Source organism: Heterodontus francisci, chromosome 11 (genome assembly GCF_036365525.1).
Source record: "Heterodontus francisci isolate sHetFra1 chromosome 11, sHetFra1.hap1, whole genome shotgun sequence".
Taxonomy (NCBI): Eukaryota; Metazoa; Chordata; class Chondrichthyes; order Heterodontiformes; family Heterodontidae; genus Heterodontus; species Heterodontus francisci.
Genome location: NC_090381.1, coordinates 31,544,632 through 31,565,934, shown reverse-complemented (window position 1 = coordinate 31,565,934; position 21,303 = coordinate 31,544,632). Strand labels below are relative to the sequence as shown.

The window sequence follows — 21,303 nt, the reverse complement described above, 5'->3', positions numbered from 1 at the left end:
GTACATCCCGGCTTATCCCTACAAACCTTTTGAAACGTTGTGAAAACCCTGGTTAGGACTTCACGCTATTTTGTCTCTTAATGTAAAAGCATATTGTCTAATTTTCTTAGCTATTCTGCATTCGCTAATCTGATAGTTGGAGGTTCAATCTAAGAATTTCCTAGGTCTGCTTCTGCCTCATCCTCACTATCCTTTTCCTTCTCAACAGTCCCAATTACCTGACATACCTGTACTGGCTTTGTAATTTGTAATATCTCCAAATTTGCAGATGACACAAAACTCAGTGGGAGGGTGAGTTTGAGGAGGATGCAGAGAGGCTTCAGGGTGATTTGGACAAGTTAAGTGAGTGGGCAAATGCATGGCAGTTGCAGTATAATGTGGATAAATGTGAGGTTATCCACTTTGGTAGCAAAAACGGGAAGGCAGGTTATTATCTGAACGGCTATAAACTGAGAGAGGGAAATGTGCAGTGAGACCTGGGTGTTCTTGTACACCAGTCGCTGAAGGTAAGCATGAAGGTGCAACAGGCAGTAAAAAAGGCAAGTGGTATGTTGGCCTTCATGGCGAGAGAATTCGAGTACAGGAGCAGGGATGTCTTGCTGCAATTATAGAGGGCCTTGGTGAGGCCACACCTGGAATATTGTGTGCAGTTTTGGTCTCCTTATCTGAGGAAGGATGTTCTTGCTATAGAGGGAGCGCAGCGAAGGTTTACCAGACTGATTCCTGGAATGGCGGGACTGACGTATGAGGAGAGATTGAGTCGGTTAGGATTATATTCGCTGGAGTTCAGAAGAGTGAGGGGGGATCTCATAGAAACCTATAAAATTCTAACAGGACTTGACAGGGTAGATGCAGGACGGATGTTCCCAATGGTGGGGGAGTTCAGAACCAATGGTCATAGTATAAGGATATGGGGTAAACCTGTCAGGACTGAGATGAGGAGAAATTACTTCACCCAGAGAATGGTAAGCCTGTGGAATTTGCTACCACAGAAAGCAGTTGAGGCCAAAACATTGTATGTTTTCAAGAAGAAGTTAGATATAGCTCTTGGGGCGAAAGGGATCAAAGCATAAGGGGAGAAAGCGAGAACAGGTTACTGAGTTGGATGATCAGCCATGATCGTAATGAATGGCGGAGCAGGCTCAAAGGGCCAAATGACCTACTCTTGCTCCTATTTTCTATGTTTCCTCCTCCCTGTGGTAATATTGCTTGAGCATATTGATGTGACACAACCGGTTCTTCTTCCGGCGATCAGGGGTGTCAATCAAGTAATCTACCTTACCCACTCTTTTGGTCACTCTATATGGGCCACTGAACTGTGCTTTTAATGGTTCTCCCTGTAATGGTAACAACACTTATACATCATCCCCTGGTTTTATGGTAGGTTGTAACTTTCCCACCATTTGACAGGTATGCATGTCCTACAAAATTGTCTCACATCCTTTGTAAGAACTGGCCATTAATAATGTTGGCTTATATGTGATTTGGTCTTCCGAATTCCCCTATGGCCTGCCAAATGAATGTCGTGTGCTTTGGGGCAGCACAGTGGCGCAGTGGTTAGCACCACAGCCTCACAGCTCCAGGGGACCTGGGTTCGATTTTGGGTACTGCCTGTGCGGAGTTTGCAAGTTCTCCCTGTGACCGCGTGGGTTTTCGCCGGGTGCTCCAGTTTCCTCCCACAGCCAAAGACTTGCAGGTTGATAGGTAAATTGGCCAGTGTAAATTGCCCCTCGTGTAGGTAGGTGGTAGGGAATATGGGATTACTGCAAAATTAGTATAAATGGGTGGTTATTGGTCGGCACAGACTCAGTGGGTCGAAGGGCCTGTTTCAGTGCTGTATCTCTAAATAAGTAAATAACCTTCATAATCCTTGGCGATAGTTAGGTGGTACCATTATCTGTTCAACAACTGTGCAGTCTTCATCGAAAGATCAATGAGGTGGTCTCCATTTCCTCCTCAAAACCCCGTTTGCCATATAATAGCCTTCCGGAGCTCCCTTCGCCTCAGCTTCCGACAGAGCCGTCTGTGCTATTCGGTATAATTCTGGATCAGCTCGCTGTGCTGCAATGATAGGTGATCTCATTTGGATTATCTAAATCCCCAACTAAGGTTTCAGATACTTGGCTATCTATTTGTTGTGCCCCTTTTACCTCCGAAAACGGATAATGTTTAGCTATTGCTCGGGTGACTACACACGCAGGAAATATTCCCGGAACTTGTTCCTGTAATTGCTCCATTTCCTCAATTGCACTCGGTTCCTCTGTAATTATAGGAGAAACTGATACTTTTGATCCAGCCAAATCATTTCCTACAAGTAGATCAATTTCTTCTACTGGCAAACTGTTACTATCCCAGATATTAAGTCACTCTCTAGGCTTTCTTTATAGAAAGGTACGGGTACATACTCCCCACCAATTCCATTAACTAAAAGATTAGCGTTCAAGGCATCTCTGGTGGAAACCTTTTATCTTTCCCCAGCAAGAGTTGTTTGGGTTGCTCCTGTGTCCCTGAGTATAATGATAGGTTTTCCTGCTTCACTTACAGGAGATGGATTTACTCTCCCCTTTGACAGATATTCATTATAATTCTCAGGTATTTTATTCTTAACCTCTACACTCCTTTCAGTTTTAGTATCTGGTTTCACCACTGTCGTTAAAGCTATAGCCTGGTCTGCTATACTGTCAGTCAGAGTCTTTTCCTCTGCACTAGCTTTGCGTACCCCAACAAGTCCTCTGGGTTTACCTCGCAATTTCCAGCACTCTGAACCAAGATGACCCATTTTGTGGCAATAATGATATTTTGGCTTGCGCACCTCACTTCTACCCTCAACACATTCCTTTCTGACCTGAGGAGGTGATCCTGGGGCATTCCCAGCTGTTCCTTCTTGTCCCCGGCTACTTGCTTTCCTTTCACTCTCCCACTTTCTATCCTTCTCGTGTTTATGGGGGTGATAGGCAAAATAGGTTGGCTTATTCACAAGTTCAAAATCATCAGCAATTTCCGCTGCTTGCCTAGCTTTCAAAACTTTCAGGTTATCTATATGAGTTCTCACTACTGAAGGAATGGAGTTTTTGAACTCTTCTAAGAGAATCAATTGTCAAAGGTTCTCGTGGTTTCCAACATTAATGCCTGTATCCAACGATCAAAATTAATTTGCTTCATCCTCTCAAATTTTAAATATGTCTGCCCAGCCAACCTCCATAAGTTCCTAAACTTCTGATGGTAAGCTTCAGGGACTAACTCATTCGCAGCAAGAATAGCCTTTTATGCCATCTCATAATCTGCAGAAGCCTCTTCAGGAAGCATGGCATATGCTTCATGAGCTCTGCCGACCAACCTGCCCTGTATAAGCAGTGTCCAGCTTTCTTTCAGCCATTTCATCTGTTTGGCTATTTTTTCAAAAGATATGAAAAATGCCTCTACATCCCTTTCCCCAAACTTAGGAAGTACCTGTATAAATTTAAACAACTTTTCACTGGGTCCTGAGCTAAATTCAGATTCTTCCTGACCCGAATTTTCCCTGGATTCATGACAACCCCTTTGTCTTAGTTCCATTTCTTTTAACTTAAATTCCCTCTCTTTCTCCCTGTCTTCCAATTCAAGTTTTCTCATTTCTAACTGAATCCTAGCCAATACCACTGCATCACTCTCAGACTTATTAACCTCTTATTCCTCGTATTCCCCTTCATCATCATCATGATCTTCTAATTCCAGATGTTCGCTATTATGTCAATTATCTCTGCTTTTTTGGCACTTAATTTCAATTCCAACCCCAATTTCACTGCCAGTTCTTTTAACTTGTTCTTAGTTAAAGTTATCAAGTCACTCAGGAAAACATTCTGCTTTCCCAAAAACTCTGCTGCAAACCACTAATGCCATTACAATGGTATAGACTGTACCTTATTATACAAGAGACATGGTTCTTTTTATCTTCTTTGAAATTGACGTTAGATTTAGATCCTAACAGTCGAGTTAACAATTGACCCAGAGACGAGTGATTAATATGATTCCAAATGCGAGCCCTCCAATTAGTCTGATTCTGATCCCGGACGTGAGCCACTTAATTAAATATGATTCAATCACGATTGAGCCCCCAATTAATATGTTAAGACATGACCACTCAAGACAAAACCCCCAATCAAAATATATGATCTGATTTCGGTGGGAGAAACACACTGTCAATTCAGTCCCGTCCCTCCACAGATCGCATAACATATCAGTTTAAATTTTCCAAATTAAAGAAAGTCACAACCAAATTGATTCACCTATTAACCCCCGAATGAGTCGAACCAAACCAGCTATCTTTAGATCAACAAATTAACTGTTTATTAGAAATGACTATATTCTTAAGCATTACTAAGATATAAACAACATTAACATTTAAAAAAAAAGGAAAAATTATTTCCTTTGCTGAAATGGTATCTTCCAATGTAGAAACGGTCCAAGGTTGCTTGACGTCTTCGCAGTTGTCCAATGGGAAAAAAGGTTCTTCAACAGTAGGACAGACAGTAGTCTAGTTCAGCAGTTGAAGTGTTGCTCTTCTTTTCCAGCGATGAACACAGCAATTGCAGTTAAAATAATTGGTTATTTTCTTTTAAAGAAATTAATCTGGCTTGAAGCTTCTTTAAAATTTTGAGAGACTATAATAAATAGGGTTTAAGTAGACAGACGGAGAGCTCTCCTGTTTCCTCCAGTACATGCTGGCAGCATAGTCTGTGTCTGTCAAAAGCCAATTTTTCAGCTAGTTTCAAAAGTTAATCGCAACATTGTATAGCTAACCGCAGTCTCTGAGTGGCTGTATCCAAGGCAACCAGGATGCACCCTTTGAAGCCGGTTGATTCCCTCTCCATATGGTTGTGTCCAACAGCAATCAAAATGCTGGTAACTTCTGAGGCTAGCTTGTTCTTAAAGCAGCACTGATCCTTTGCTGTCTTAAAGACACACCGCATACTTCCCGAAAAAAAACAACCAGGATCATAACAGATTGAAGCCAAGTAGATCCTCAGGGCCAAATGGTTTCCAAAAGAAATGGGAAAGGAAATTGTAAATGTGTTAATTATAATCTTCCAGTGCTTACTGCATTAGGGATAGCACCAGAGAATTAAAAATTAGAAAATGTTACACCTTCAATTGAAAAGAAAGGAGAAAACAACATATCAGGTAACTGCACCAGTGGTGAAGAATATCTACCATGGACAGAATAAAGCAAGCATTGAAATATAAGCTGATTAGGGAGAGTGTTTAAGACAACAGGCAAAAGGTTTATAAAAGGTAGATCATATCCACCAAACCTAATAGAATTATTTGACAGTAGAATCAATGTATGTCCTATCCAGGGAATTTCAAAATGTTGTGCAAGCAAGATTACTAATGGACATTGTGGATCAGAATTGGAGGTGACCTGACTGCATGAATGGGAAATTGATTGGTGGATAGGAGGCTGGAGGAAGATTGGGGAAAAATGGATGTTCTCAAATGCTGGCAACCTGCATTTCACTCAGTGTAAATGAAATGGAGTTGGCAGTAGAGGGGAGTATATTCAAGCTTGTAGATTATGCTAAGCCGAAATGGATGGAGAATTGTTAAGACAGTAGGAACAGGACATAGATAAAGTAAGTGGAGAATATTAGCATATGAAAGTGTGAAATGGTACATATTGTCAGATGGGAGTATAATCTAAATGACTAACTCTGGGTGGGTAGATGAACAGATGGTTTTCGGGGTCCAAGCACATAAGCCAGTAATACCAGCTGGCTGGTGCAAATTACAGTTAGAATAGGGTTTCATCATAATATTCCTACAATCATAGAATGGTTACAGCACAGAAGGAGACCATTCGGCTCTTTGTGTCCATGCCAGCTCTCTTCAAGAGCAACTCGCCGAGTCCCTTTCCCCTGTAGTCCTACAAACTTTTTCTCTTCATAACATAAGAACATGGAGCAGGAGTAGGCTATTTCAATAAGATCATGGCTGATCTGATTGTAGAATTAACAACACTTTCCTGCCTGACCCCGTAACCCTTGACTCCCTTGTAGATTAAAAATCTGTCTAACTCAGCCATGAATATATTCAATGACCCAGCCTCCACTGCTGTCTAGAGTGGAGAATTCCAAAGATTAACAGTCTCTGAGAGAAGAAATTCCTCCTCATCTCTGTCTTAAATGGGAGACCCTGATTCTGAAACTGTGCCACCTAGTTCTAGATGCTCCATGAGGGGAAACATCCTGTCAGCATCTACTCTGTCTAGCCCCTTCAAAATCTTGTATGTTTCAATAAGATCACCTCTCATTCTTCTAAACTCCAATGAGTATATAGGCCCAACCTACTCAATCTTTCCTCATAAGACAGCTCGTTCATCCCAGGAATCAACTTAGTGAACCTTCTCTGAACTGCCTCTAATGCAAGTATATCCCTCCTTAAATAAGACCAGCGCTGTACAAAGTATTCTAGGTGTGGTCTCACCCTGTACAGCTTTAGCAAGACTTCCCTATTTTTATACTCCATCCCCTTGCAATAAAGACCAACATTCCATTTGCCTTGCTAATTACTTGCTGTACCTTCATGAGGAGACCCATATCCCTCTGTACCGCAGCATTCTGTATCTCTCTATTTAAATAATCTGCTTTTCTATTCTTCCTACCAAAGTGCATACCCTCACATTTTCCCACATTATTTTCCATCTGCCAAATTTTTGTCCACTCGCTTAACCTATCCCTTTGTGGACTCTTTATGTTCTCCTCACAACTTGCTGTCCCACGACTCGTCCGCAAGTTTGGTTACAATCCACTCTGTCTCTTCATCCAAGTCATTAATATAGATTGTAAATAGTTGAGGCTCCAGCACTTGGCACCCCACTGGTTATAGTTTGCCAACCTGAAAATGACCCATTCCGACTCTGTTTCCTCTTAGTTAGCCAATCCTCTATTCATGCTAAAATTACCCCCAAAACCATGAGCTCTTATCTTGTGCAGTGACTTTTTATGTGGCTCCTTATCGAATGCCTTTTGGCAATCCAAATACACTCCATCTGTTGGTTCCCCTTTATCAATCCTGCTTATTACATCCTCAAAGAACACTAATAAATTTGTCAAGCATGATTTCCCTTTCAGAAAATGATGTTGACTCTGCTTGATTATATTATAATTTTCTAAATGACCTGCTACTACTTTCTGAATAACAAATTCCAGCATTTTTCCAATGACAGAAGTTAGGCCAACTGGCCCATAGTTTCCTGTTTTCTGTCTCACTCTTTTCTTCAATAGGAGCATTACATTTGTGGTTTTCCAGTCCACTGGGACCTATCCAGAATCTAGGCAGTTTTGGAAGATTACAAGGAATACATCCACTATCTCTGCAGCCACTTCTTTTAAGACCCCAGGATGCAGGCCATTAAGTCCAGGGGACATGTCAGTCTTTAGTCCGAATAGTTTTCCTAGTACTTTTTCTCTAGTGATAGTGATCGTTTCAAGTTCCTACCTCCTTTTTGTCCTTTGTTTTTCGACTGTTCTTGTGATCCTTTATTGTCTTTTACCAAAATACTTGTTCAAAGTTCGGATTATTATCGAATACTCTTTAAGGCCTCAATTGAATCTGCCTCCACCACACTATCAAGCAGTACATTCCAGATCCTAATTACTCACTGTGTAAAAAAGTTTTACTTCATGTCACTGTTGTTTCTTTTGCCAATCACCTTAAATTCGTGTCCTCTGGTTCTGGATCCTTCCACCAATGGGAACAGTTTCTCCCTATCTACTCAGTCCAGACCCCTCATGATTTTGAACACCTCTATCAAATCTCCTCTTAATCTTTTCTTTGTTACGCCCAAACAATCCGAATTTATGAACTATAAGATGAACTTATGAAATAAACCTGAAACTGACACTTTTCTTGTAAAAGAGAATGGAGTAAGAGGTCAGGTGACCTTTCCTGCCAATACACACAGAATTACAAGAACCCTGAGCTAATTTTCACGTCTGGACAAGTCTTCTCAGCAAAGGTAAAGCCCACAGAATACAAACAACCTTTCTGGACACATCCCTGAGAAATTATTAAAATGCAAACGACCCTTTCTGTGGTAATGGCTGCTTTTCTCCAACTGACTGGGTTAACAATGATGTTGCAGACTATTTGACTCCAAAATTAAATTCAAAAAAATGGGTGGAAAAAGCTCTACTGTATCAAGACGAGATAAATCACTCCTGGATTCCATTGTCTAACAATAGCGTAACCATCAGATGCCATTTATGAGGGTAGTGGGAAGTGAAACTATGGTCTCATGACAGAAACTAGGTTTCTGATAAGGAGCTTTAATAAAGATATATTCTGGGCAGACAAAAGAGATACATCTATGCCACCAAAGAGAAAGGACCCTGCCTAAGATTACTGGCATTGAACTCCATGTAGGCAGAGACTGGAGTTTGGCCTTGAACTCCCTAGCTGAGAACCCATAGCAGGACTTCGCCATTGACCTTTAGATGGAATGTAATAAGCAGTCTAAACAGCGCATCCGTTTCTTGAACCTTTCAAGTCTTTCTTCAGTGAATAAGGGAAAAGATTACAGGTCTGCACTGTTTCAAGTGTTCACCCCAGGGAAAAGCAAGTTTAACTGAGAACTCTTTAAAATTGTCAGACCTAATGCATGTTATCTTTATAATTTCTATCTTTTCTTGAGTGCGTGTATCTGTATGAGTGAGAAAGTGGGTGTTGCGTATAATACGGGTGTCGTGTAAAAAAATCTTTCTTTTAAACATTGAGAAAATCTGTCAATCATCTGTTCTTGACAATTAAAACACGCGGATTAAAAAACACCTTTTTTTTGAAAAAACACACTGTTTTTAGTCAGTCGAGAAGTGAAAAAGGGGGAAACCAGCCCTATCGCTTCTCACATGTCCACAACATCTTCTCCAAGGAGAACAGCCCCAGCTTCTACAACCTATGCACGTAACTGAAGTTCCTCACCACTGGAACTATTCTCATAAAACTTTTTTTGCACCCTCTCTGATGCCTTCATGTCCTTCCTAAAGTGTGGTGCCTAGAATTGGACACAATACTCCAGCTGAGGCTGAACCAGGGTTTTATACAGGTTTATCATAACTTCCTTGTTTTTGTACTCTATGCCACTATTTATAAAGCTGAGGATCCTGTATGCTTTATTAACCGTTTTCTCAACCTGCCCTGCCACCTTCAATGATTTGTGCACAATTACCCCTCTGCTCCTGCGCTCCGTTTAGAATTGCACGCTTTAATTTATATCGCTACTTCTCATTCTTTCTACAAAAATGAATCACTTCACACTTCTCTGCATTAAATTTCATCTGCCACATGTCTGCCCATTCCACCAACTTGTCCATGTCCTTTTGAAGTTTATCACTATCCTCACAGGTCATAAAACTTCCAAGTTTTTTGACATCCACAAATTTTGAAATTGTGCCCTGTACACCAAAGTCTATGTCATTAATATTGATCAAGAAAAGCAGTGGTCCTAACATCGGCTCCTGGGGAGCCCCACTGTATACACCTTCCTCCAGTCTGAAAAACAATCATTTGCAACCACTCTGTTTCCTGTCACTCAGTCAGTTTTGAATCCTTGCTGCTGCTGCTGCCCCTTTTATTCTGTGGGCTTTACCTTTGCTGAGAAGCCTGTTATTTGGCACTTGTATCAAATGCCTTTTGGAGTTCCATGTACAACACATCAACTGCATGACCCTCATCAACCCTCTCTGTTACCTCATCAAAAAACTCAAGCAAGTTAATTAAACATGATTGGCCCTTAACAAATCCGTGCTGGCTTTCCTTAATTAATTCACAATTGTCCAAGTGACTGGTAATGCTGTCCTGAATTATCATTTCTAAAAGCTTTCCCATCACTGAAGTTAAACTGACTGGCCTATAGTTGCTGGGCTGATCCTTACACTCTTTTTTGAACAAGGGCGGAACATTTGCAATTCTCCACTCCTCTGGCAGCACCCCTGTATCTGAAGAGGATTGGAAGATTATGGCCAGTGCCTTCACAATTTCTTCTCTTACTCCCCTCAGAATCCTTGGATGCATCTCGTCCGGTCCTGGTAACTTACCACCTTTAAGTACAGCCAACCTATCTAATACCTCCTCTTTATCAATTTTTAGCCCATCCAGTGGCTCAACTACCTCCTCTTTCACTTTGACTTGGACAGCATCTTCTTCCTTGGTAAAGACAGATGCATAATACTCATTTAGTACCTCAGCCATGCCCTCTTTCTCCATGTGTAAATCCCCTTTTAGGTCCCTAATGAACCCCACTCTTTTTAACTCACTTTTCCTATTTATATGCCTATAGAAGATTTTTGGATTCCCGTGTGTTAGCTGCCAATCTCTTATACTATCTCTGTGCTTCTCTTATTTGTTTCTTCATTTCCGCTCGGAACCTTCTATATTCAGCCTGGTTCTCAATTGTGTTATCCACCTGACATCTGTCATAGGCACCCTTTTTCTGCTTCATCTCACACTCTATCTCTTTTGTCATCCAGGGATCTCTGGATTTGTTTCATAGAATATAAAATAATGAAGTACTACAGCAGTTCTGCAGAGCTGGTTGGATCTTGTGGAATACAGCATTTAGTTTTGAGCCCCTCAAATTTTGAAGGACATATACTGCCCTTGGAGAAATTCTGGCAGTGATTTACCAGGATGATACCTACACTCCCAAGTCTGCTACAATATGGTTAGATGTAGTGCATCTCTCCCTCTGCATGTCTCATCAATGCACCTTAGCCCATCCTCAGAAGAGCTCTCTGTACTGAACCAGTGTGATATTTTGCCACTTCCTACGCTAGCCATCCTGAAGCTTCTGAGTGGCATTGTCAGTTTAATGCTGAATTAGGGGTAGTTTTGTGCTGTGGGTTTAAGGGAAGTAGGAACTAAATTGAGGCACTCAAGATCTTCCATGTCATATCTGGACTGTATTTGACCCCAGATTCCAGAGGTGAAATGCCATTGTGTAACTTAGTGCAGTACACAGTTCAAGCCCCTGCCAAGAATACTGGTATCCACTGTATTTTGGCTATCATGTATTTTACAATTAACAGAGCTTTTTGAAAACTAAAGAACTGATTGGCATGGTGGGATGATGTGAAACCTGCCACCCAGCCTCGCAGGATGACAGTTTATTCCCCAACTGCTTATTAATGTAAGCTGATTGTTCAACTGACTGATCTAGCCAGGTAATTCCAGAGTTACCATGTCTGATAATTGGGATAACTCCTTTTGTAGTTGGCTTGCTTTCAAATCATTGTAGTTTTTCCAGTACAAATAGCATAAAAGTAACACTTGCAGTTTAAGTGAAATTTCTTTACACACAGCCCTGTAGAGCTTTTTTTTATTCTTTCATGGGTTGCGAATGCCGCTGGCAAGGCCAGCACTTTTTGCACATCCCCAATTGCCCTTGAGAAGGTGGTAGTGAGCCGCTGCCTTAAGGAGGTTCCAGGTTTTTGACCCAGTGACAGTGAAGGAATAACGATACAGTTCCACATCAGGATGGTGTGCAACTTGGAAGGGAACTTGCAAGTCCTGGTGTTCCCATTCATCTGCTTCCCTTGTCCTTCTAGGTGGTAGTGGGAACAAATTTGCAAGGTCCAGTTGAAGGAAGCTTGGTGAGGTGCTGCAGAGCATTTTATATATGGTATACACTGCTGCCACTCTGTGCCGGTGGTGGAGGGAGTGAATGTTTAAGGTGGTGGATGGGGTGCCAATCAAGCGGGCTGCTTTGTCCTGGATGGTGTCGAGCTCTTTGAGTGTTGTTGCCTGGAGAATACAAGTCCAGTCCAAGTGGAGAGTATTCCATCACACTCCTGACTTGTGCCTTGTAGATGGTGGGCAGGAGGTGAGGTTACTCACTGCAGAATTCCCAGCCTTTGACCTGCTATTGTAGCCACAGTATTTACATGACTGGTCCAGTTAAGTTTCTGGTCAATGGTAACCCCCGGGATATTGGTGGGGAATTCAGAGATGGTAATGCCATTGAATGTCAAGGAGAGATGGTTAGATTCTCTCTTGTTGGAGTTGGTCATTGCCTGACACTTGTGTGGCGCAAATTTCACTTGCCACTTGTCAGCCCAGACTGACAACCTGAAGGTTGTCCAGGTCTTGCTGCATCAGGGTGCGGACTGCTTCTGTATCTGAGGAGTTACGAATGGTACTGAACACTGGAATCATCCGTGAACATTGCCACTTCTGACCTTATGCTGGAGGGAAGGTCATTGATGAAGCAGCTGAAGATGGTTGGACCTAGAACACTACCCTGAGGAATCCCTGCAGTGATGTCCTGGGGCTGAGACGATTGGCCTCCAACAACCACAATCATCATCCTTTGTGCTAGGTATGACTCCAACCAGTGGAGAGTTTCCCCCATTCCCACTGCGTTTGATTTGGCTAGGGCTCCTTGATGTCAAATGCTGCCTTGATATCAAGGGCAGTCATTCTCACCCCACCTCTGAATTCCGCTCTTTTGTCCATGATTGGACCAAGACTCGAAAGAGGTCAGGAGCTGAGTTGCCCTGGTGGACCCAAACTGAGCTTCGGGGAGCAAGTTATTGCTGTGTAATTTTTGCTTGATAGCACTGTCTATGAGAGCCCCCAGGAATTAATCCCTCAGGTAGATTAAAGTGGTGTTGTCGCTTGTGTCGTCTGCTTCATTAACGCTCTGTTCTTTACCTTTTTCCAGTTGGTATATCTTTTATGGCCACGAGCTGATTTGGAAGAACAGAGAGCCTTTGGTGAAGGTGTGGCATGACATGAGGACTAAGGGTCCTGGGAGTGGAGGACGTGGCCCCTCCTAGGCAAGAAGTTGCATTTTACAAAGAAAAATGATATTCTCTACTATTTGGGAGGGGCACAGGACAGAGGCAACAATCAAAAAAACTGGGCCTTGGTAGAGTTTATTGCAAGACCCCCAATTCATACAAAACTACAAATTGCAGCAAATTTTTAACTTCTGAAGGAGTGTATTTAGACTGTTTACAGGATTGTACAGTGAGAAATAAACAGGAGCATTTTGAAGAAAAGGTTTTGACCAGACATTTCTCTCCACCCACGCCCCCCTGCCCAAAAAAAAATTGAAACCTGATTTCACGCCAACTGTTTGAACAAAAAACTTTCAGCTCCTCGAAACATTTTTGAATTTGTGATTATCATTCACATTTGCAATCTGTTCCTGTTCAGGTTAAAGGCAACATGTGTGAAGTTGTAGAAACAATTCCAGCAATACATACCTGTTCCCCTATCTGGAGGAAGGAACACCAATCAAAAAATTAAACTAATTGAACCTTTCAAAAAAAAGCTTTTTAGATTAGCCAAGTGTATCCAACTTTTGGAAACCATTACCATATTTATAAATTCTTCAAAGAACCATCAAGAAATCTACACTGTTGGTGTGTTTATTTGCCTGACATGGGATGCAGTAGGGATATACCCCATTTACTCCAGTGCAGAGCCCTCAAGCCAAGGCATATAGGGAGACCAAAGTGCTCACAGTGGGTACTGCTGGAATTTACCCAGCTAAACCCTTGCAGCTTACCAATACACAGCCCTGATAGCTTCCCACTGCTTGTCCAGCCAGGTTCTCCCTACCTGTTAGACCATCGGTTTGCAGGTTACTCTGGAGCCAAATGGGAAGAATCTCAGCCCAATAACAGGTTTAAAGATGGGAAATATTGAGGTATTCACATTTAATTATTGCTTCTGGCATGTAGAATATTTCAGTCCATTGTCAATCACTGTTTAATGATCAGCTACGAAGGCTTATAGTTTGCCACTTCTATGGTTTGAAGTCTGAGACCCCCTTTTCCTGCCATGGCCTATTCCTGGTTGGTTGCCATGTTTAGCAGGTAACGTACATGCTCTTGGGTCTGTGTCTGAATGTGCAAAGGGTGGCTGGGTTTCTTAATGACTTGGCGTGCAGGGACATTACGGGCTTTTGCTCCCTCACTTTGAGAGGTGGTCCACTTCGCTGTGTCCCCTCCACCATGTTGCATTTTAAACAGAAAAAGTTCAGTCAACACTGTGATGCAAAGAAACTGCTCAGCTTAACTCCGGTGCTGAAACATTTGAATGCACAGAATGTAATAACTGGATGTTATATGCTGCAGATGACATATCACCTTTCTAGATTTACTACTCAATGAGAGAACTACTCCATCCAAATGCTCAGCCATCCTGTTTATCTTGTCATATTACATGTAAAGAATATATCTGAGTCTGCACATTTCTAGAACGGTTACCCAGTGTTTAGGGTCTTGAATGCTGCATCAAGTTATATGCACTATTGAAATTACTTCACTGTCAAGCGTCTATCTAAATCAGTTGGATTCTTTACTGTGATTTCTATGTTTTACTTGGTATGTCTTTGCGTAAAGGCTAGAAAGGAACAAGCAAAGGTAAACCAGGTTGCTTCTCAGGTTTAACCTGTACTGCAAGTAGGTGAATCTGGGTTTTCTGTATACATTGTATATTGGCACAGGTGTTTTTTTGAAGGGGTTGTGGGTGATCATGGAGAAGAACAGAAAGGGCTGCTGGAGCATACAAAGTACAATCTAATAATAAAAATGAAATAACTTAAGTGTTCATTTCATAATTTTTAGAAGAGATACAAGACAGAATTGGGCACAACATTGGTACCTGAATTAGAACTCTGCAAACCCTGGAATTTGTATTTCCCCCCATTGTCTTTCTTCTAGTTTATGCTCAATCTAGAAAAGTTAGATCAACTTCCACTGTGATTTTGATTAAACGATGCCCCCCTCAGAATGAAATATTACTGGAGCCAGTAGTTAAATTGATTAAAGAGCCAACTAACATTTAGATTACACTTTATTGTGTCCTCAGGATGTCCTGAAGCACTTTAACAATGGATTACCTTTTCAAAAGCAGTCACACACAGCAGCCACTTTGCGTACAGCAAGGTCCCCCAAAGAGCACATGAATGCTTGAGGGAAGAATGTTAGTTATGGCAATAGGAGTGCTCTTCAAATTATCCCGTTGGGTCTTTTATGTCTACCTGAGTAAGCTGCCAGGTTCTAGGTTAATATTCCAGTGAATCATAGCACCTCCAACAATGCTACACTGAAGTGTTGGTTTGGGGTGTTTGAACCCAGAATCTTTTGCTTCAGAGGCAAGGGTGCTACCAACTGGGTCAGACAACTAGGCGCTGTGAACAAAACAGTCATCACTGTCACTGGTGATGAAGGCTGAGACTGAGAACATAAGAAGTACAGGAAAACTCAGTTTCTCAGTTGCAAAGTCCCCATATGGCTGCTTTGTATTCCTGTTCCCCCAGCAACCACCATGTTCAAATATGCAAGACGTCTACTGATGACACAATTCCTGTGCTTGCATCCTGTAATAACACACACAAGGTTTTTTAAAGATTTCAATGAAGTGCTGCAATAATTGTATAATTATTGTTATAATACTACTGCACTGTGTTGCAAAGCTATTTTCCAGTGAATTCCCCCATTGTTGTGATACTCAGTCCTTGAGAGTTTAACTTCACCTCAGTCCATATATTTTGCTTAACTCAGCAAGTCTATTAAAAGCATGAAGTACAGATTAAATACAATGCATTTAGGTATAGTCTTTCAATGGAAGTTCTTATCCCAACTATGGAATAAGGTTAATTGCTAGTGAGAGCTATTATCAGCTCAAGCGAACAACTACTCAGCCCATGGCTTCTGTAGCCAATGCAGAGGCATACTGCAGAATAGTAATCCATGCTATTATACTTAGCTAACCAAATCTATGAATGACAATCAATTATTTTTCAATTTTTTTGTTAATTAGCTCAAAATTAAGTACTAAGCAGGATTTGCAAACCTACTTGAGAGTTTAACTAGATAAATTGTACTGGACACTGCTTTTATCTATTAATATTCCTGTTGTTTGTGCCCTCAATCAATAATGATTGTTAATCAAGAAGGCTACAAATTAACTCCTGTTCCCCTTTTGTGTGATTATGTACTGTTGTTGTTACCTGCTCAGTGTTCCTTGAAAAAAACATTGTGTTTTCGATGGAATTTAGAGCTAATGTGTCAGAAAGCAATGCTCTGCTGAATGGTAATGGTCAATTATTGTTTGAAAGTAGCACTATATGTGGATTACTGGATCAAGGAATTTTACATAGTATTTACAGCACAGAAACGGGCTATTCATCCTGACAGGTCCAAGCTGGTGTTTATGCCCCACCTGAGCCACCTCCTATCCTACTTCATCTAACTCCATCAACTATTCCTTTCTCCATCATGTGTTTATCTAGCTTCCCCGTAAATGCTATGCTATTTGCTTCAACAACGACTTGTGGGACCGAGTTCCATGTTCTAACCAGTCTTGGTAAAGAGGTTTCTCCTGAAATCTCTATCGTCTATTTATGGTCCCCAGTTCTGGTCTCGCCTGCAAGTGGAAACATCTTTTTTATGTCTACCCTATCAAACATTTTCATAATCTTAACGATCCCTTCCAGATCACCCCTCAGTGTTCTCTTTTCTGGAGAAAAGAGCCCTAGCCTGTTCAATCTTTCCTGATGGATATAACCTATCAATTGAGGTATATTCTCATTAATCTTTTTTGCATCTTCTCTATTGCCTTAATATCCTTTTTATAACATGGAAACCAAAACTTTTCACAATACTACAAGTTGTAATCTAATATGAGTTCAACATAACTTCTTTGCTTTTAAGTCCTATCCATCTAGAAATGAACCCTAGTGCTTTGCTTTTTATAGCCTACTTTTGGTTATTTGTGTATCTTTATCCCCAGATCCCTCTGTTCTACCCATTTACACACTTATTTTCCAAGAAGTATGTGGCCTCTTCCTACCAAAATGTACCATCTCACACTTATCTATATTGAAGCTCATTTGCCAGTTGCACACCATGGTATAAATTTATCAATGTCTTCTGTATTTTGTTGCGTTCCACCTCAAATAACTGCCCCCACCCCCCAACCCGGCAATTTAGTGTTATCCACAAATTTTGAAATAGTACTTTTGATTCCGGAGAGCAAATTATTTATGTAAATGGTGAACGACAGTGATCCCAGCACTGATACTTACGAGACACCACTTCTCACCTTTTGCCAGTCTGAGTAACTACCCTTAACCCCTACTCTCTGTTTTCTGTTGTATAGCCAGCTTCCTATGTATTCTTCTACTTGTCTCCCGACTCCACATGTTCTGACTTTAGTCTATTATGTGGCTACAAGGCTCCATCATTCCTTGTCTGAAATAATTGGCAGGTGAGTTCTTCAAGGCCTTCTGATAGTGGCACTCCCAGTCTGCCTGTTAGACATGAGTTCTCCCGCTTTTGTTCCCTGTGACTCAGCCCCAACCTAGTCAATGTATATTTTGTACAGGTGTTTTGGAGTCTACAAAAAACAAAAAATGTTATGAATTTTGTGGAATACCTCAGACTTTCTGACCTCTAAGCTGTAGAAACCTTGCAACCCTACTCGTTGCTTCACCTTGACTGTATGGCTGAAATTAAACTCTCCGTTTGGGGGACAAAGAGATTGTGCTGCATATGACTAATATATGGCACCATTTTTGCAAATTTTCATCTTTTGAAATAACTTCTGAAGTGGTGGGTATACAGGTAGCCACTAAACTGCTAGACAATGGTTGCTCGTTACAAATATTCAAAATCATTGCCAGCCTCGATAAAGTACATCAGATACAGCATTTTCTACTGATAATCCTGTTTCATATACTCTCAATTGAGTACAATTGTGCATCAAGCAAGTTACAATTTAGCACCTATTCCCTTTTGTGTAATTATTTTCTGCTGCTGTTATCTGCTCAATGTTGCAAGCAAAATAACATTGCAAAAAGCAAATCAAATATCAATATCTGGCTCAAAGCTTCTGGTGTAACAGCATGGACATCCTGTAGACTGCTTTTGAATTTCCTCTGAGGGCATTCTTTGATAATGTGCTCCAGACTCTGATTAGTAGCTCCACAGTCACTTGATGGGTGTGCTTTAATCACCCACCTATGGAGAAGCTGGCAGCATCTACCATGTTGATGATTGTTTGCAAGGAAGGTTTGATCTTTCAGGTTCAACTGTGGGGTCCTCTATAAGGAATGCATTTAGTATATTGCAGTTCTTGCAAGCATTATGTCATCGGTCATCAAAGCTGAGGGGAGATCGCTGAAAGGCTTTGGCGATGATCCAAAATTGCCTTCTATATTTGAGACAGGTTGGTGGTGGGTTGGTCCCAGTCAATCTAGATCAGCAGGTTGTTGCTGATGTAGCAGTTGTATTCTCTGGTGACTGCATATTCGTGTTGTAGGTGTGGTCGTGTCATGTTTGCAAGCAATGTTAACAAGGGTATTGGTGTTGCTAAAAGTGTACTGGATGATAATTCTCATAGTAGAGTTCAGTTGGACATCAGCAGATTTGATGTGTGGACTTGATAGCCAGGCCAGAGAGCAGTGCACTGGTCCCAATTTTAATGCGGGTGGGAGGCAGCGGATGTACTTCTGCCAGCTCCAAAGCAGGTGGTAACTATGGGGTAGCTAGGGATATGGAGGATCAGCTGATCTTAATGGACTGGTCTTTTTGTTTGTACATTCTTGGGAAGTGGGCATTGCCGACCAGGCCAGCATTTATTATCCGTCCCTAATTGCCCTTGAAAAAGTAGCGAAGAGCTGCCGCCTTGAACCGCTACAGTCTGTGTGGTGTAGGTACACCCACAGTGCGGTTAGATCGGGTCTCATTCTGATTCCTGCCTGCACCTAGCCAGATGTATTACCTGGCCAGTGGGGTGGGGGACGGTGGGGTGGGTGTGGAGCCGTTACTGCTCCTCTGCTCAGAACTGAACTTGCAGATCCGGTTTCCAAGGGCATCAGTGATCTCTAATTTGCATACTTAAGTTTGCACCAGGATCAGGCAGGGTGTGGGGGTAAGTTGCTACCCTCAATTTAAGCCTCTGCTCGGTTTCTGCCAGACAGTGGGGGGAGTTGAAATTGAGGCTGTGACAGAATTTTCTATGGAACTTGAGGCTAACATGTCATAAATCAATGATCTACTGAATGACTGTGGTCATTCATTGTTTGAAAATAGCACTAACTATTTGGCTCGAGCTACACTTTTCCATTGTCCCTGGCCCTGTAAAATCCCTTCAGTGCCTTCCCCTGACATCCTGAAGGCTGCTAATTTCTGTGATTGAAGCCTTGCCTTTACCAACTCTTGCTCTAAAATATTTTTTTACCCCGAGAAATACAAGGTCTGGAATTAAAGTGCACATTACACAGAAACACTTCAATGCCAATTTCTAGATGAGGACTGAGTAGTCGCCATCAGTCTTGGAACAATCCCAGTACACAGGTCACCGCAGATGTGCTCCTGATTTCACCACTGGTATAAGACATAAATAATGAGTATTGTATCCAGTCTGTGGCAGTCCATTTATGGCTGATTAATAGCAAACACTAGGGCCCACATAGTGTCGACCTAGGTGTGCCCAGTTTCACAGTCAAAGTCACAGCACACTATGCTGACTGAATGGTTTCGATTATGGATCAACATTGGCAATCCTCCAATGCTGGCACCTGTTTCCTCAGCCTTTCAGCAAAGATTTTGGGTATGCATTAATGTAACTGGCACTTACATGCAGTTATCCAATAGGAACCAGTAAAGAAAATGGACAGTTACTACTCTTAGAGCCTCATTCTTCTTTCCCTCCCCCATTTTGATTTAATAAAATTATTCTGATTTCGTGCCACCTCTTTCTTCCATTCTATGCAATGACTGCATTGGGGTCTACCAGATGTGGTCCATTGCTTTTTTATGATTATTCATTTGTTTCCAGCAACAAAGCCCAGGTAATACTAGTGCAAACACGAGTCTCTGGTTTAATCCTGAATTGCAGTTAGTTCCAATCTTTTGAGCCTGCTATACCATTGACATTAACAGTGTAAAATTGGCATGCTCCTTTGCCATTTAATTTCAGAATGTTTACTAGTTGCCAGGAGCTGCCTATTGATAAATTCCTAACTTCAAGTTAAACTAATCTAATCTAATTAATTGATATAATCTGTTTTCAGGCTCCCATGATTTTATTTTCTTTAACTCCATTGTCTGGACTCCTTGATCCCTTAACTTAAAAAGCATTTGTGACCCTGAGTGAGAAATTGCTTCAGTGTTTTCCAAGTTGTTGTAACAACCCTGGCAGATGATGCAATATCTGGCTGAAAATAAAGGAAATTAACTCTTGCTCTTCTGTTTCTGCATTTCTTAAGCTATCGAGAACATTGTTTAATGCAATTGTCAGTCCATTCAGTCGCCTTTGCTATAATCAAGTTTGGATATCCATTATAGCCAGTGTGTGACTTGCACAGCTGCCTGCATAATATACTCACAGCATCATGCTTCTTTGGGTGACATATTATGGTGTTACCTTCCACCTACGTACCTCTCCAACCTGCTCCATCCACTAAAGTTCCTCATCTCCATCTATGAGTAAAAGCTGTTCACTCCACACTACTTCTACCAGCAGCTCATAGACAATCCTTATATCAAACCAGGTCTGGTGAGATAGATTGCTGTTAGATCATTGGGTATGGAACTAAAACATAATCTTAGCAAGACCCACTGTGCATCCTTTCAAGGCCAGTTAATGATCACCACCAAACAGATGCCAATAGCTGCCATGATACCAGGCAAACTACTAAAATGCATTTCTCATTTAAACAGCCAAAGGATAAATGAAGGTAAGCAGCAGTCTCAAGGAGAGCAAATGACAAGGAAATCTCTTATGCTTTTCCACTGTGGATAGGAAAGCTTCACTGTACCTATGGATAGCAAGCAGCAACCCATGAACAATACAAGTCCCGGACTTTTCTTCAGAAATCTGACGATCTTCAGGCAGTCCCAGAGTGCCCTACTGCTGAATTTCTGCCAAACGTGGTTTCTGACCTTTTCTGTCCCTCCCCACTGACACTAGCATTGACCGCTGCTGGCTCTGTTGCATGTAAATGGTGGGTGGTGTTCAGGGCTGGGAACTCCAGCCGATTTTCCTTGCTTCCTGCTAATTAACCAAGACTAGAAGAAAGGAAGTGGATGGTAAGAGGTAGAGGAGTTGCTGAGAGCAAAGAATAGGCCACCTCTAAGTCTCCCACCCTGTTTAAGAGGTGTAAGTCTCACTGAACTTGCCTTCAAACCACATCTTGTAATTATCCATACTAAATGATTGATTGTGCCTATCCTGGCGCCTCTTGCACACTACTATTTTATGGGACATTTGTTAAAAGAAAAATGCAGGCTTGCAAAACAGTTTAGC

At 41.6% G+C, this 21,303-nt stretch overlaps 1 protein-coding gene across 2 annotated transcripts in view; it reads left to right on the top strand.

The window, feature by feature from the left end:
* LOC137375174 (presenilin-associated rhomboid-like protein, mitochondrial) overlaps positions 1-20,237 on the top strand; it is a 52,089-nt gene extending 31,852 nt beyond the window's left edge. For both annotated transcript variants that reach the window (XM_068041928.1, XM_068041927.1), the window contains one exon: positions 12,698-20,237. In XM_068041928.1, the coding sequence (XP_067898029.1) occupies positions 12,698-12,812 (115 nt within the window). In that variant the 3' untranslated portion in view covers positions 12,813-20,237. The remainder of the gene's footprint in view (positions 1-12,697) is intronic.
* Positions 20,238-21,303: the final 1,066 nt, after the last annotated feature.